Genomic DNA, 13,181 nt, shown 5'->3' with positions numbered 1-13,181 from the left:
CATGCCTGTTATTCCAGCGCTTGGGAGGTCGAGGCAGGAGGATCACTTGAGCTCAAAAGTTTGATACCATCCTGGGCAACATAGCAAGACCTCATCTCTACTAAAAATAAGAAGGAAAATTAGTTGGGCGTGGTGGCACTCGCCTTTAGTGCCAGTTATTCAGGAGGCTGAGGTGGGAGGATTCCTTGAGCCTGGGAGATGGTGGCTGCAATAAACTATGATTGCACTACTGCGCTTCAGCCTAGGCAACAGAGCAAGACCCTGTCTCAATAAAATTAAATGAAATACAAAAGTGGAAATTGTGAGATGTAAATGAAAACAATGAAAGGTTTGTTTGGACTTTCCTTACATGTGATTCCCGTCTCTTTAAAGCATGAGACCCAATATTTTTCTGGGCGTCAGTGAAGGTTCTGCTCAGTATAAGAAATGGTACTATGAATTGATGGTGGACCACACAGAGCCCTTTGTGACAGCTGAAGCGACTCACCTGCGAGTGGGCTGGGCTTCCACTGAAGGGTATTCTCCCTACCCTGGAGGGGGCGAAGAGTGGGGTGGAAATGGTGTTGGAGATGATCTCTTCTCCTATGGATTTGATGGCCTTCATCTCTGGTCAGGTATGTACTATCCATTTCCTTTCACCGTGTTCCAGAAGATCTTTTGCTGGGCATTTCTGAAAGCTATTGGTGCTGCTTCCATTGGGCACTTCTATAGGGTATTAATTATTCCGAAATTTAGCATTGAGATGATGAGTAAGAGTGTTGAGGAAAAAGCAGTATTTCACTAGGGGAAAAAGAAAATACTTAAAATTATAGTACATTTCCAAGGGACTGCCGAGCTTATGAACAATGCTGTGTATTTCAAGAGTACATTTAAATAAGAGTGTATTGCTTAGGAACAATACTGTATATTTAAAGAGTGCATTCCAAAGCGTGAATGAACTGCAAGAAACTTGTGAGTTTTCTGCTTTAATTGGTATGTTTAAAGCTTTAGTTGCCAATGTAAAAGAACAAAAAACAAATCTTGGAAAATAATGGGAAGAAATAGACTAAGTTCAGCCTTCTGTTAGATAATGTAATGGTGGGAAATCAATAATTTGTGAAGTGTGGTATGAGGACTCAGATCATAACAAATGACACTTTGTTTCAGAAGTATAAAATGGTTTAAAAATAAAGGAATAGGTCATTTCACCAGCTACCAACTCTTAGCTTTGATGGTTGAGTATATATTAAAAATGAATACTTTATATTAAAAAATAATATTCTTTTCTCTGATTCATGAAGAAGTAGAGTTTGGTTAGCTCCATTTAAAAGCTTAGCTCTTGATTATGTAGATTTTTTAGATGTTAAAATTCATCTGGATTCTGCAGACATAAGCTTATATTAATAAAGCTGCATTTGGAATATAGTCCTGGTATGATCTTGGCATAGTTTATAAATTATTTAGCATATGGAAGATACAGAAAGTTACCTTAAGTTATAAAGCTGAACTTTGCCTCATGTGGAGTACAAATGATAGACATTTATGAATGCTTTATGGGCCTAAAACTTATGAAAAATAAGAAATAAGTTGAACTACACCTAAGACTTTATGCTAACGAGTTTATATCTAAAAGCATTCCATGTAGTTGTATCTAACAATGATACTTACTGAATTCTTTCTTCATTGAGTGCCAATAGCTCAGTTGTCTAGACGAGAGGAAGCTGTATTTTGATTTTTTGTGAATTTTTAATTTTTTTTTTTCGAGACAGAGTCTTGCTCTGTTGCCCAGGCTGGAGTGCAGTGGTGCAATCTTGGCTCATTGCAGCCTCTGCCTCCCGGGTTCAAGCGATTCTCATGCCTCAGCCTCCTGAGTAGCTGAGACTACAGGCTTGCACCACCATGCCCGGCTAATTTTTATATATATTTTAGTAGAGTCGGGGTTTCACCATGCTGGCCAGGCTCATCTTGAATTCCTGGTCTCAAGTGATCTGCCTGCCTCCGCTTCCCAAAGTGCTGGGATTACAAGTGTGAGCCACCGTACCCAGCCTCAATTTTTAATTTTTGTGAGTACATAAAAGGTATATATATATTTATGGGGTTGAAGCTGTGTTTTGCATATTTCATCTAACCTCTGAGGAATGTGGTTGGAGTCCTCACAGTACTGTAGACTGCTTTGTACAAAGGCGACCTGTGCCAGCCAGACCATAGTCACAGTGCCTTGTTCCCACAGGAAAATTGTCCTGCTGACCAACCAGAGAGAAAGAGCCCTAACTTCAGAAGACCTATTAAACACAAAATAGGGCTAAAGTCCATGTTATAAAACATTTGAACTATAATCCTTTAGATACTATTACCCCCTCTCTCTCTAGCTCCTAGTATTGCTCTGCAGGAAATAAGTACTCAAATGAATAAATGAAACACGTTGACTTGTTTTCCCGTTACACAGAGATTAGATTTAAAAAAAAACATTGATCGACAATGCCAAGTTGCTTTCATTTAGTCTCTCCATACAACAACATATTTTACTATTTTTGTTTTGTATTCAATTTGAAGCTTTTTCTTTCAATACATTAAAAGTACCTGGTTCTTATGGAATTGAATTGTATGCGTTATACCTTTTATTACAAAGTATCTGTTCAGTAGAACAATAAGAACAACAAAAAAAAATTTAGTGAATCTGTGGACATGTACCAGAAAGGATGATAGGCAGTGGAATTTCAGGAGAAAAGCATCTTGAAATTTTATTCATTTTTTTTTAAATGGCAAGAAAATACGTATCATGTCAGGCCTACAGTTGAAAAGTATTTTCTCTTAAGCCACTGGGAGTCTATTAAATGCTTTGCTGATTTTAGATTCGTAATTAATGAAGACAAATCTAAATTAGTTGGAATGTGAGTTATGAAGCTCGAATTCATAGTAACAGATAACCTTCTTGGGGGTCGTTCTCCTGTTTTCTTCTTAATGGTTGATGTACAATTTGAAGTATCAAATATCAGTGATTTCCAGGATAGAGCACCTTCTCTGCCACTTAACATTTTGTAATTGGAGAGTGGCAGTATTTCTTGGAACAAGGATTGGGCTCATAAGCAAAAGTTTTTAGCTATGTCTTCATTTCTTCTCTTCAATTTAAACTTTGTGGTGTTGCTACACTTCCTCTCTGTCAATGCAGAACTGGATTTTGGGAATCCAGGTCCCAGGTGTTTGAGAGGACCAAAAGTATAAAAAAATCTTGGTGCTTTGAGAGAATTTAAATATAGAATTAGTGTGGAGGAATGTACAGGAAAGATGGGTACAGGTTTCTAATACAGGGTCTATAAAGCTATCGTATCCCTCCAAGTGAAAAATATATTTGATTATAATAGATATTGTGTAAATAACATTGCTATTAGCTACAGATCTTGGTACAAACAAGAAACTAGACCTTTTTCTGCATTGCTTTTATATGATTTTTTTTAAAAGCTGCCTTTATTATATTCAGCGAATTCTAGAAGAGACACTTGATGGTGAGTTTATTGCCTGTGGATTTGAATATTGGTAAAATAGAAAGTGTCCACATTAAAAAAATAGGTATTCTCTACTACTGGCATTTCAAATATGTCCTTGGTAGAGATATTGGCATGCTAGAAAGAAAAAGAATTATTAAAAATACAAAGCATGTATCCCAAAGTCTATTTTTGTCTTTGCTCAAATTGAAGGTTTTGTTTATGAGCATGTGTGTTTGGGAGGACCTTACCTTCTTTTCTTTCATTGTGCAGCGAGAAGCAGATGCTCTTGGGACGAATTAGCAAAGGAGTTCTTCGAATCAGGAATGGCCTTAGACCATAGATTGGTCTTGCCGGGGCAATAAATAACATTTATCCAATATCATTTTCACACCTCCAGTTATATCCTGCTTTGCTTAAGAAGCCAACCAAGATCTTGTGTGAAATAAATGCAAAACTATAGGCCGATTGGCCTATAGTTATCTCACAATAAGCAACGTGCTGCAGGAATGAATGATCATATTTTCTGCTTTCGTTATCTTTATGTATTTTTATTTTAAATTGATAGAATGAAGGGAGTTTAGCATTTGAAAAAGGGACTGACATGAAGTACCTGCTGTGCCTGAGACTCTGTTACTTGTAAAACATTAATCGTCAAAATAACTAAACAAGGTGATGGTACTTGGTGTTCTGTTTATAAGACATCCAAATTAAGAGAGGTTAAGTAATTTGGTTATGGTCTTACAAGTAGTAGATGGTAAGGTAGCTATTTGAAGTCCCTGGAGATGTTCCTTTGACATCATTGTATAATCTGCTCATAGATAATTTCTGGATCAGTTGCCATCCATCTACATGCAGAAATTTCTGTGTATCAGAAGGTCCATTTTACAACATAAGTAGCAGCCTGACTTCTGAAATAATCTTTTTTTTTTTTTTTTGGACAAAGAGTTTAACATGTAACATGCGTTTACATTCAAGATTTATTCCTTCTGATGTTGTGCATTGGTTTGTCACTACCTATTCAAACCTTTTGACTTTGGCTCTGAAGCTGATTCTCTGAGATAAAAAAGACATGACCTTCCTTAATGTTTTCCCCCCAATAGGTTGTATTGCTCGTACTGTAAGCTCACCAAACCAACATCTGTTAAGAACTGATGATGTCATCAGTTGCTGTTTAGATCTGAGTGCCCCAAGCATCTCGTTCCGAATTAATGGACAACCTGTTCAAGGAATGTTTGAGAATTTCAACATCGATGGCCTCTTCTTTCCAGTCGTTAGTTTCTCTGCAGGAATAAAGTTAGTATGTCTATGTTTTTTGGTCTCTTTCCTTTCTCATTTCTCATACCTCCACAGAAGACTCTGCACTGCCATTCCCCTTCTTCTCTAACCATTGTTTGTCTCTCCTGGGCACCTGTCCTCTGCGCATTTTGCCTGTGCCTTGAAGGAGGAGGTAAGGCTCACCTAAGATGGGCATCGTGCAAGCCTGAATGCTTTGTTTACGGATCCCACAGTGTTTAGATGTGGGCAGTCTCCCTCAAACCAGGGTCCTGAACTATTTCAAGGTGTTTTTTTTTTTTTTTTTTTTTTAGTTCATTTATTTAGATGAAATGAGCAAGGCTGTTTTAAAAAATACTGCTTATTTTCTTGTATTTTCATTCATTTTCCTTTTTTAAGACATAGTTCCTCACCCCATTGTACACCCTCTTATTTCAATAGAAATTAAATATCCTTTTTGTTGATGAGGCCCAGATGGCTTTCTTCAGTGTTCCCCTCCACCTTTGTTCTCTTTATTCCTTTATTCTCTGCCCATGGTCAATGATGCCAAGATGGTTTCCTCACACTCTTTCCTTTTTTGCTATTACCAGAGGGAAACAAATTAAAGTGATAATCCATTGTAGTTCTGCAAATGAAACTTTAATAAATGATGGTCTGTTATAATAAGTAACTACTCTGTCACTTATTTTTATACACACACACACCTGTACACTTAGAAGGACTCCCTTTGTTTCAGTTATTCTTTTAGTTATAATTCTCCCAGGAATAATTCCTAGTTACAAAAGCATCATATTGAAGAAGAAACAGAGTAATCATGAATATTAGCTATCCACGTACCAGTTACTTTTTCTGATGTATTTATACAAATTATGTTTCTATAAGCTTCTGGAATGTTTTAACATTTTTATTTTTCCTCACTTTTCTTTGCTTTTCTTTATTTTTTTGGACTGGACCTGATACACAAATTAGAAAAAGAATTATGGCCAGGTGCAATAGTTTGCACCTGTAATCCCAGCACTTTGGGAGGCTGAGGTGGAAGGATTGCTTAAGGTCAGGAGTTTGTGACCAGCCTGGTCAACACAGTGAGACCCTATCTCTGCAAAAGTTTTGTTTTGTTTTGTTTTGTTTTGTTTTGTTTCTTTAATTAGCACCTAGTTTTGTATGCCTGTAGTCTTAGCTACCTGGGAGGCTGAGTTGGGAGGATCACTTGAACCCAGGAGCTGGAGGCTGTAGTAACCTGTGACTGTGTCACTGCACCCCTGCCTGAACAACAGAGTGAGACTTTGACACACAAAAAAAAGAATTACAAGGAAAATGAAAAATTTAAATTTATTTTTGTAAACCCGAGGGCCCCAGGAAATATATATCATTTAACTGTTTCAAAAAGTGTTGTTTAATGGAACTCAGATTAAAATAGTTTTGCTTAAATGAGCAGAATGTGTAAAAGATTTTAGTAAGTTCTTTTTCGTTGTTGAGATTGATAAACAATTAGCGATAAGGTTACCTGCTTTCTTCAAGTTGAAGTGACATCAGAATCTCCTTTAAAGCAGCAGTCCCCAACCTTTTTGGCCTTAGGCACCGCTTTTGTGGAAGACAATTTTTCTACGGGCCGGGGCTGGGGTTGAAGGTGGGGATGGTTTCAGGATGAAACTGTTCCAGCTCAGATCATCAGGCCTTAGTTCGATTCTCACAGGGAATGAGCAACCCAGATCCCTCACAGGCACAGTTCACAATAGGGTTCGCACTCCTATGAAAATCTAAGGCCACCGCTGATCTCACAGGGGGCAGAGCTCAGGCGGTAATGCTCTCTTGCCCACACAGCTCACCTCCTCCCTTGTGCAGCCTGGTTCCTAACAGGCCGCAGACTGGTACCCGTCGTGGCCTGGGGGTTGGGGCCCCTGCTTCAGAGAATTTCATTAGGAAATTGGACATTGAAAAGTGACCAAGAAAGTGAAAAAAGAATCTAAAAAAAAAAAAAAAGAAAAGAAAAGTGACTGGTTTTTCCCCTCATTCCTTGTTAAATCCTGTAATTTTAAGCATATAGATATTTAGATCAGGTCTTTTCTTTATCTGTCGGTACTTTGGGACATTAAGTGACCAGTTATTACGGACATGCACTTCATTCCCGTAAGAATGTGGTGCGTGTGCTTTTGGTTGCTTCTCCAGCAGGTGATGTCTTCACTGACCCATTAATTAACTTGAGCAGGTTTTCTCTTTTGATGAATATGGTGTCCTCATGTTTTACCTTTTACAATTAGAGGCCCTTGAATTCTAAGGTGATCACATTATGATGGTACGTAGGGGAAAATGTGGCTTCTCATAAAATACTTTTGTACTAACAATTTTTCCCTAAGATTTTGTGAATTAGAAAACTTTAATGTACACCAGAGATAAAATCGACTCTAACGTGCATCCTTTTTAGAGTACGCTTTCTCCTTGGAGGGCGACATGGAGAATTCAAATTTCTTCCTCCACCTGGGTATGCTCCTTGTTATGAAGCTGTTCTGCCAAAAGAAAAGTTGAAAGTGGAACACAGCCGAGAGTACAAGCAAGAAAGAACTTACACACGCGACCTGCTGGGCCCCACAGTTTCCCTGACGCAAGCTGCCTTCACACCCATCCCTGTGGATACCAGCCAGGTACCAAGATCCACTCGAATGGCAATCGCTGGTATTGCAGCCATTCCGATACACAGTGGCTTTACACTTGGACCACAACCCATAGGAACGAATTTCACAGTAATACAGTTGTACAGTTGACATGTAGGACTGAAATGAGTCTCATAAAATAACACTTACCTTTACCATGTCCACTCACTCATTTTCTATTCTATTCTATGTTTTTGTTGTTGTTGTTGTTGTTGTTGTTGTTGTTGTGATGGAGTCTTGCTCTGTTGTCCAGGCTGGAGTGCAGTGGTGCAATCTCGGCTCGCTGCAACCTCTGCCTCCTGGGTTCAAGCGATTCTCCTGTCTCAGCCTCCCAAGTAGCTGAGATTACAGGTGCCCACCACCACACCTGGCTAATTTTTGTATTTTTAGTAGAGATGGGGTTTCATCACATTGGCCAGGCTGGTCTTGAACTCCTGACCTCAGGTAATCCACCCGCTTTGGCCTCCCAAAGTGTTGGGATTATAGGCATTAGCCACTGCGCCCGGCCTCTATTCTATGTTTTAAGTAGTTTTCCCAACCCAATAAACTGATTCCCTAATGTACGAACAGATTACAACCTGAGGTGTTAAAAACACTGTTCAAGGTTGTCTTTAAAGTTTTATTAAAATAATTAATATTACTTAGTTTATAAAGTGCATATTATACTTTTCATGCACGTCTGTGTGAAGAGACTACTAAACAGGCTTTGTGTGAGCAATAAAGCTTTTAATCACCTGGGTACAGGCGGGCTGAGTCCGAAAAGAGAGTCAGCAAAGGGTGGTGGATTATCATTAGTTCTTATAGGTTTTGGGATAGGCGGTGAAGTTAAGAGCAATGTTTTGCGGGCAGGGGTGGATCTCACAAAGTACATTCTCAAGGGTGGGGAGAATTACAAAAAACCTTCTTAAGGGTGGGGGAGATTACAAAGTACACTGATCAGTTCGGGTGGGGCAGAAACAAATCACAATGGTGGAATGTCATCAGTTAAGGCTATTTTTACTTCTTTTGTGGATCTTCAGTTACTTCAGGCCATCTGGATGTATACGTGCAAGTCACAGGGGATGCGACGGCTTGGCTTGGGCTCAGAGGCCTGACAATACTTTTAAAAATAGGCAATAATAGCAACAGGTGGAACTTAGTGACAAAAATCGTGCAAGAAATTTTAAGGTATAATAGTGTTAAGATGATTTAATATCTGGGGTAATGTACTGCACTTGAAGTAATATCATACAGATGTGACACACACTGATCTTAGAGTGTAGTTCTTAAGCCCCCAACCTTTTTGGCACTAGGTACCGGTTTCCTGGACGACAATTTTTCCACGAGCCGGTGGGCTGGGGTTGAAGGTGGGGACGGCTTTGGGATGAAACTGTTCTCTCTCACATCATCAGGCATTAGTTAGAGTCTCATAAGGAGTGTGCAGTTCACAATAGGGTTCACACTCCTATGAGAATCTAAGGAGAATATAGAGAAAGATGAGGATGCCGTATAGGAAACATGGAGTTTTCAATTTCTTCTCATTTCCTTCTTTGATACACTTATTTGTAAGATATTTAGCTGACTTTTATCTTGGGTATAGATTAAGATAATGAACTCTAGAGTCTTAATTTAGAGATTAAGATCATGAACTCTAGAGCCAAAGTGCCTGGCATCAAGTACTCTTCCCTTAGGGGAGCTGCTCACCTTCTTTACTGGGATGCTTAGAGTATGTTTGTCATAGTTAATAGATACCATATTACTTGGCAAATAGTCACCCAACAAATGTTAGCTGTTGTTCCTCTTTTTCTGTTTCATAGATGTAATGGTGTTCTGAGGTTGGCTATGAATTAAATATCGATTTATATTGATGGTGAAGTAGCTTCAGTGAGGTTGTTTAGATATTCAAAGTTTGTTTCTTAGTTTTTAAAGATCAAAGACATTGCTTCCAAAGTCTGAACTTGAATTAATACCATGCCTCCGAAGCTTCAGTTGCTTAGCAATCAGATTTTTAGCTCCTCAAATCGTATTTCTTGTTCCCCCTTTTTATATCATGTTGTTAAAATACACATGCAAACATTGTTCATGGTCAAAATTCAGTTTGCATTGCCCATTGCTAAAAGGTGGGAGGGTATGTATAGTGCAACCTAAGTTTATGGGAAAAAAGATTTGGGAGACTAGAAATGAACAACTAGATGATATCACGGTAGAAACTGAAGGATTACCTGAGACCCAGATAACCTCTCTCAGGGAAAGGAAACAGTTATCACCTGCTTCTCGTGGGAATGCCACCTCGTCATTGGGCATTGTGGTCATTTGCCCACTCTATGTGTTGCGAGACTAGCTGTGGGGTCACACAGAAGTGCTTAATCAAGACGTAAACAACCAGTCCCTTACCTTGGGTTTTTTATGAACATTCAATTTCTTCCTTTTAATGGGAACATGTAAAGATTTTGTTTCTTTTCTGTGAAGCTTATATTTAGAAACCACTAACAGTAACAGAGTAGAGTGTAGGGGAAGATATCAATCACTAGTCAGACATTTATACGCTCAAAGATCCGATGGACTATAATGTGGGCACTGAATTGCCTTTACCCTGGCTAATGAATGCTGGCCCAGTTGGTGTAAGAGCTTTGGGATGATTTCTCATTTTAAGTCATACATTCCTTGGTAGTAGCCCCATATCCATTAAACATCTTTTGGTTGTCCCCACCAACACTCCTTTTTTTTTTTTTTCTGGTGGCTCATAAATTGATTTGGAAACCTAAGTTGTCAAAAAAAAAAAGGTACCAAAATTTATTTAAAGAATGTCATGAAGGCTGGGCGCAGTGGCTCACTCCTGTAATCCCAGCACTTTGGGAGGCCGAGGCGGGCGGATCACGAGGTCAGGAGATCAAAACCATCCTGGCTAACACGGTGAAACCCCGTCTCTACTAAAAATACAAAAAAAATTAGCCGGGTGTGGTGGTGGGCACCTGTATTCCCAGCTACTCGGGACGCTGAGGCAGGAGAATGGTGTGAACCCGAGAGGCGGAGCTTGCAGTGAGCAGAGATCGCGCCACTGCACTCCAGCCTGGGCGACAGAGCGAGACTCCGTCTCAAGGGAAAAAAAAAAAAAAAAAAGAATGTCGTGAAATAGATGGCTTAGAACTTTGTTCTATGATTACTGGTTTATGAGGCAGTTTTATTTAGTTCAATTTGCAGTGAAGACTGTTGGCACTGCATCTTATTGCATTTGTTTCTGATGTGTCTTTTTTCTTTTTGTAAATTTTAGATCGTGTTGCCTCCTCATCTAGAAAGAATAAGAGAAAAACTGGCAGAGAATATCCATGAACTCTGGGTTATGAATAAAATTGAGCTTGGCTGGCAGTATGGTCCGGTACGTAATTTTGAAATTTATTTTCGGATTCTGTGAATACATCTTTCTGAAAACATAACTTTTTCTGCCTTTTCCCGCTATGGGGTGACATCAATCAGTTAGTTGGATTGATTTTTTTCCCCCTACACGTTAGTTTTTGTGCAGTTTTGCCTTACTACATTATTGTAGTTAATGGGGCTGACAGGCATTATTGGCAGGTTCACTGAAGGATGGTCTAGCTGCCTAGACAATGGAAAGTTATCAGTCTCTGGGCTGAAAGTTGTATTTTCAAATCAAGGTTAACATATACAGATAATAGGCAATGATTTTTAAGCCACTTAAAAGATCTCAGTGAAATTGAAAGTGAAAACTGAAAATGAAAAGAAGGCAATTTACTTTTCTCTCGCTCATGTTTCTTTTCTTTCAGTTCCAATTGTGTGTAAAAGCGGAAACCTGTGGGCAAACGTTCCTAGTTGGTTTCACAGGTAGAATGAAGACTGAGAAATCATGATTGCACATGCTTCTAAATGATACTTTGCTAAAGAGCTTAGTTTACAACTTAATACAATTTAGATTTAAAACAAACAACTTCCTGTGTAATCCTAGTGTATATCATATACTTGTTTGTGTCAAAACCATGGTAATACTTTCATTTGTATGATATATTCTAAGTGTCCCAAAGGCTGTAACACTTTCTTATACCTGACTGAATATGGAAATTAATGTATTTACCCATCATAGTTTATTGCATTGAGCTCTGAATAAAGAATACTTAATATAACGTTAGTAGTAGTATCGTGATACTCCACACTACTCAGTAATATTTATATATTTATTCAGTGTTTTGCATTCTCGCATACAGATTATTAGGTCAAATTGTCATTACAGTGAACTGGGTTGTGTTGTTATTTCAGTTGTACTGGTGATGACCTAGCGGAGAGTTCTTGCAGTTGCTAAATGCCTTGGCAGGCATCACATAGCTAGTGAGTAGCAGCTCCAAGACTGGAATCAAGGTTTTCTAAGACAGAATTTAGAAAGTGACTGCAAGTCACTGTAAGGCTTGCTGAAGCATGACCAGAAAATGGGATGCTTTTATTAACTAAATGATAGTTAGACATTTGTTACACCAACAAACACTTGGGTACCTAGTTTTGTGCTACGTTCATCAATTTTTTAAATTTTTTTGCTATAGAGTTTTGCTCTTGTTACCCAGCCTGGAGTGCAATGGTGTGATCTTGGCTCACTGCAACCTCCACCTCCCCAGTTTAAGTGATTCTCCTGCCTCAGCCTCCCAAGTAGCTGGTTTTACAGACATGCACCACCACACCCAGCTAATTTTGTATTTTTAGTAGAGACCAGTTTCACCATGTGGCCAGGCTGGTCTCGAACTCCTGACCTCAGGTGATCTGCCCACCTCAGCCTCCCAAAGTGCTGGGATTACAGGCTGGATTACAGGCATGCCCGGCCTCATCAATTCTTAAAATTGAAGGACATGTATAAATGCTAAATAAAAGACTGGACCATCTATTAGTCAGTAGGAAGAGAGATGCTACAAATGTGTAAGTAATCAATTGCCAGAGGAATTACAGGCAACATTCTCCAGAAGTTTCAAAAATAGGAAGAGATGATTAGAGGCCAGGAAGATTTTTTAAAAAGTTCCCATTAAAAAAAAAAAACAAACAAACAAAATGTAAAACAAACAGCAAAACCCCATATTATAATAGCAAATATTTCAACGGGCTTCTAAGATGATCTCCACTGCAAACTCCCAGTAAGTTCACCTAAGTGGTTATGTTTTGCAGTGGAACCTGAGGTGTGTTTCTTCTTTAAGAACTGACTAAAATATAAAGTCTCACTATTATTGATTCTTCCAGTTACATTTAGTTCTGGTTGATACCATACATCACATTCCTGCCATGTTCAAGACACTCTTCGGGTTTTCAAATATTAAAGGATAATACAGTACCGTGGGGCCTTCTTGCCCGCAATTGACTCAAGTTATCCTTTGCTGGGTCCGAGGCCAGTTGAGGCAACACTGGGCTTGATGTACCTCTGGGGGAAACACTGAGCCCTTGGTCTGCTGCTGTTGTGTTAGCAGCCGCACCTTTCCTGGTGCAGGAGGTGTTCTCTCATCTAATGTATGATTTGCAGTCTGCTTCTTTTCCAAGACCTTCCCTGAAACTCCTTTTTGTGTAGTAGTTAGAATCCTTGACCTTGTGATGTCAATTATTCTGGATTAAGATATGTGCCTGTTACTATGCTAATTTCATAAATTCATTAACATTTTAAATGAGGTTTTGAAGTATTCAAGTATATTTTTCTTTGGAGCAATTTATACTTAGCTACCCAGCATGCTGGATTTTTTGAAGAAGAGGAAGTTATCGTTACTTTGGGATATATTTCCCAGGAGTATGGTGCAAGGGCCCTATTTTGTGGAATAACAAGGCAGATCTGTCTATCATT

The 13,181-nt window shown here is 38.9% G+C and overlaps 1 protein-coding gene across 22 annotated transcripts in view; it reads left to right on the top strand.

The window, feature by feature from the left end:
• Positions 1–13,181, top strand: part of RYR2 (ryanodine receptor 2) — a 788,912-nt gene that overhangs the window by 448,692 nt on the left and 327,039 nt on the right. For all 22 annotated transcript variants that reach the window (XM_063790296.1, XM_063790294.1, XM_063790292.1 and 19 more), the window contains 4 exons: positions 373–614; positions 4,565–4,757; positions 7,159–7,375; positions 10,635–10,739. In XM_063790296.1, the coding sequence (XP_063646366.1) occupies positions 373–614; positions 4,565–4,757; positions 7,159–7,375; positions 10,635–10,739 (757 nt within the window). The remainder of the gene's footprint in view (positions 1–372; positions 615–4,564; positions 4,758–7,158; positions 7,376–10,634; positions 10,740–13,181) is intronic.

Source organism: Pan troglodytes, chromosome 1 (assembly GCF_028858775.2).
Source record: "Pan troglodytes isolate AG18354 chromosome 1, NHGRI_mPanTro3-v2.0_pri, whole genome shotgun sequence".
Lineage (NCBI taxonomy): Eukaryota > Metazoa > Chordata > Mammalia > Primates > Hominidae > Pan > Pan troglodytes.
This window is presented reverse-complemented; position numbering and strand designations above follow the sequence as displayed.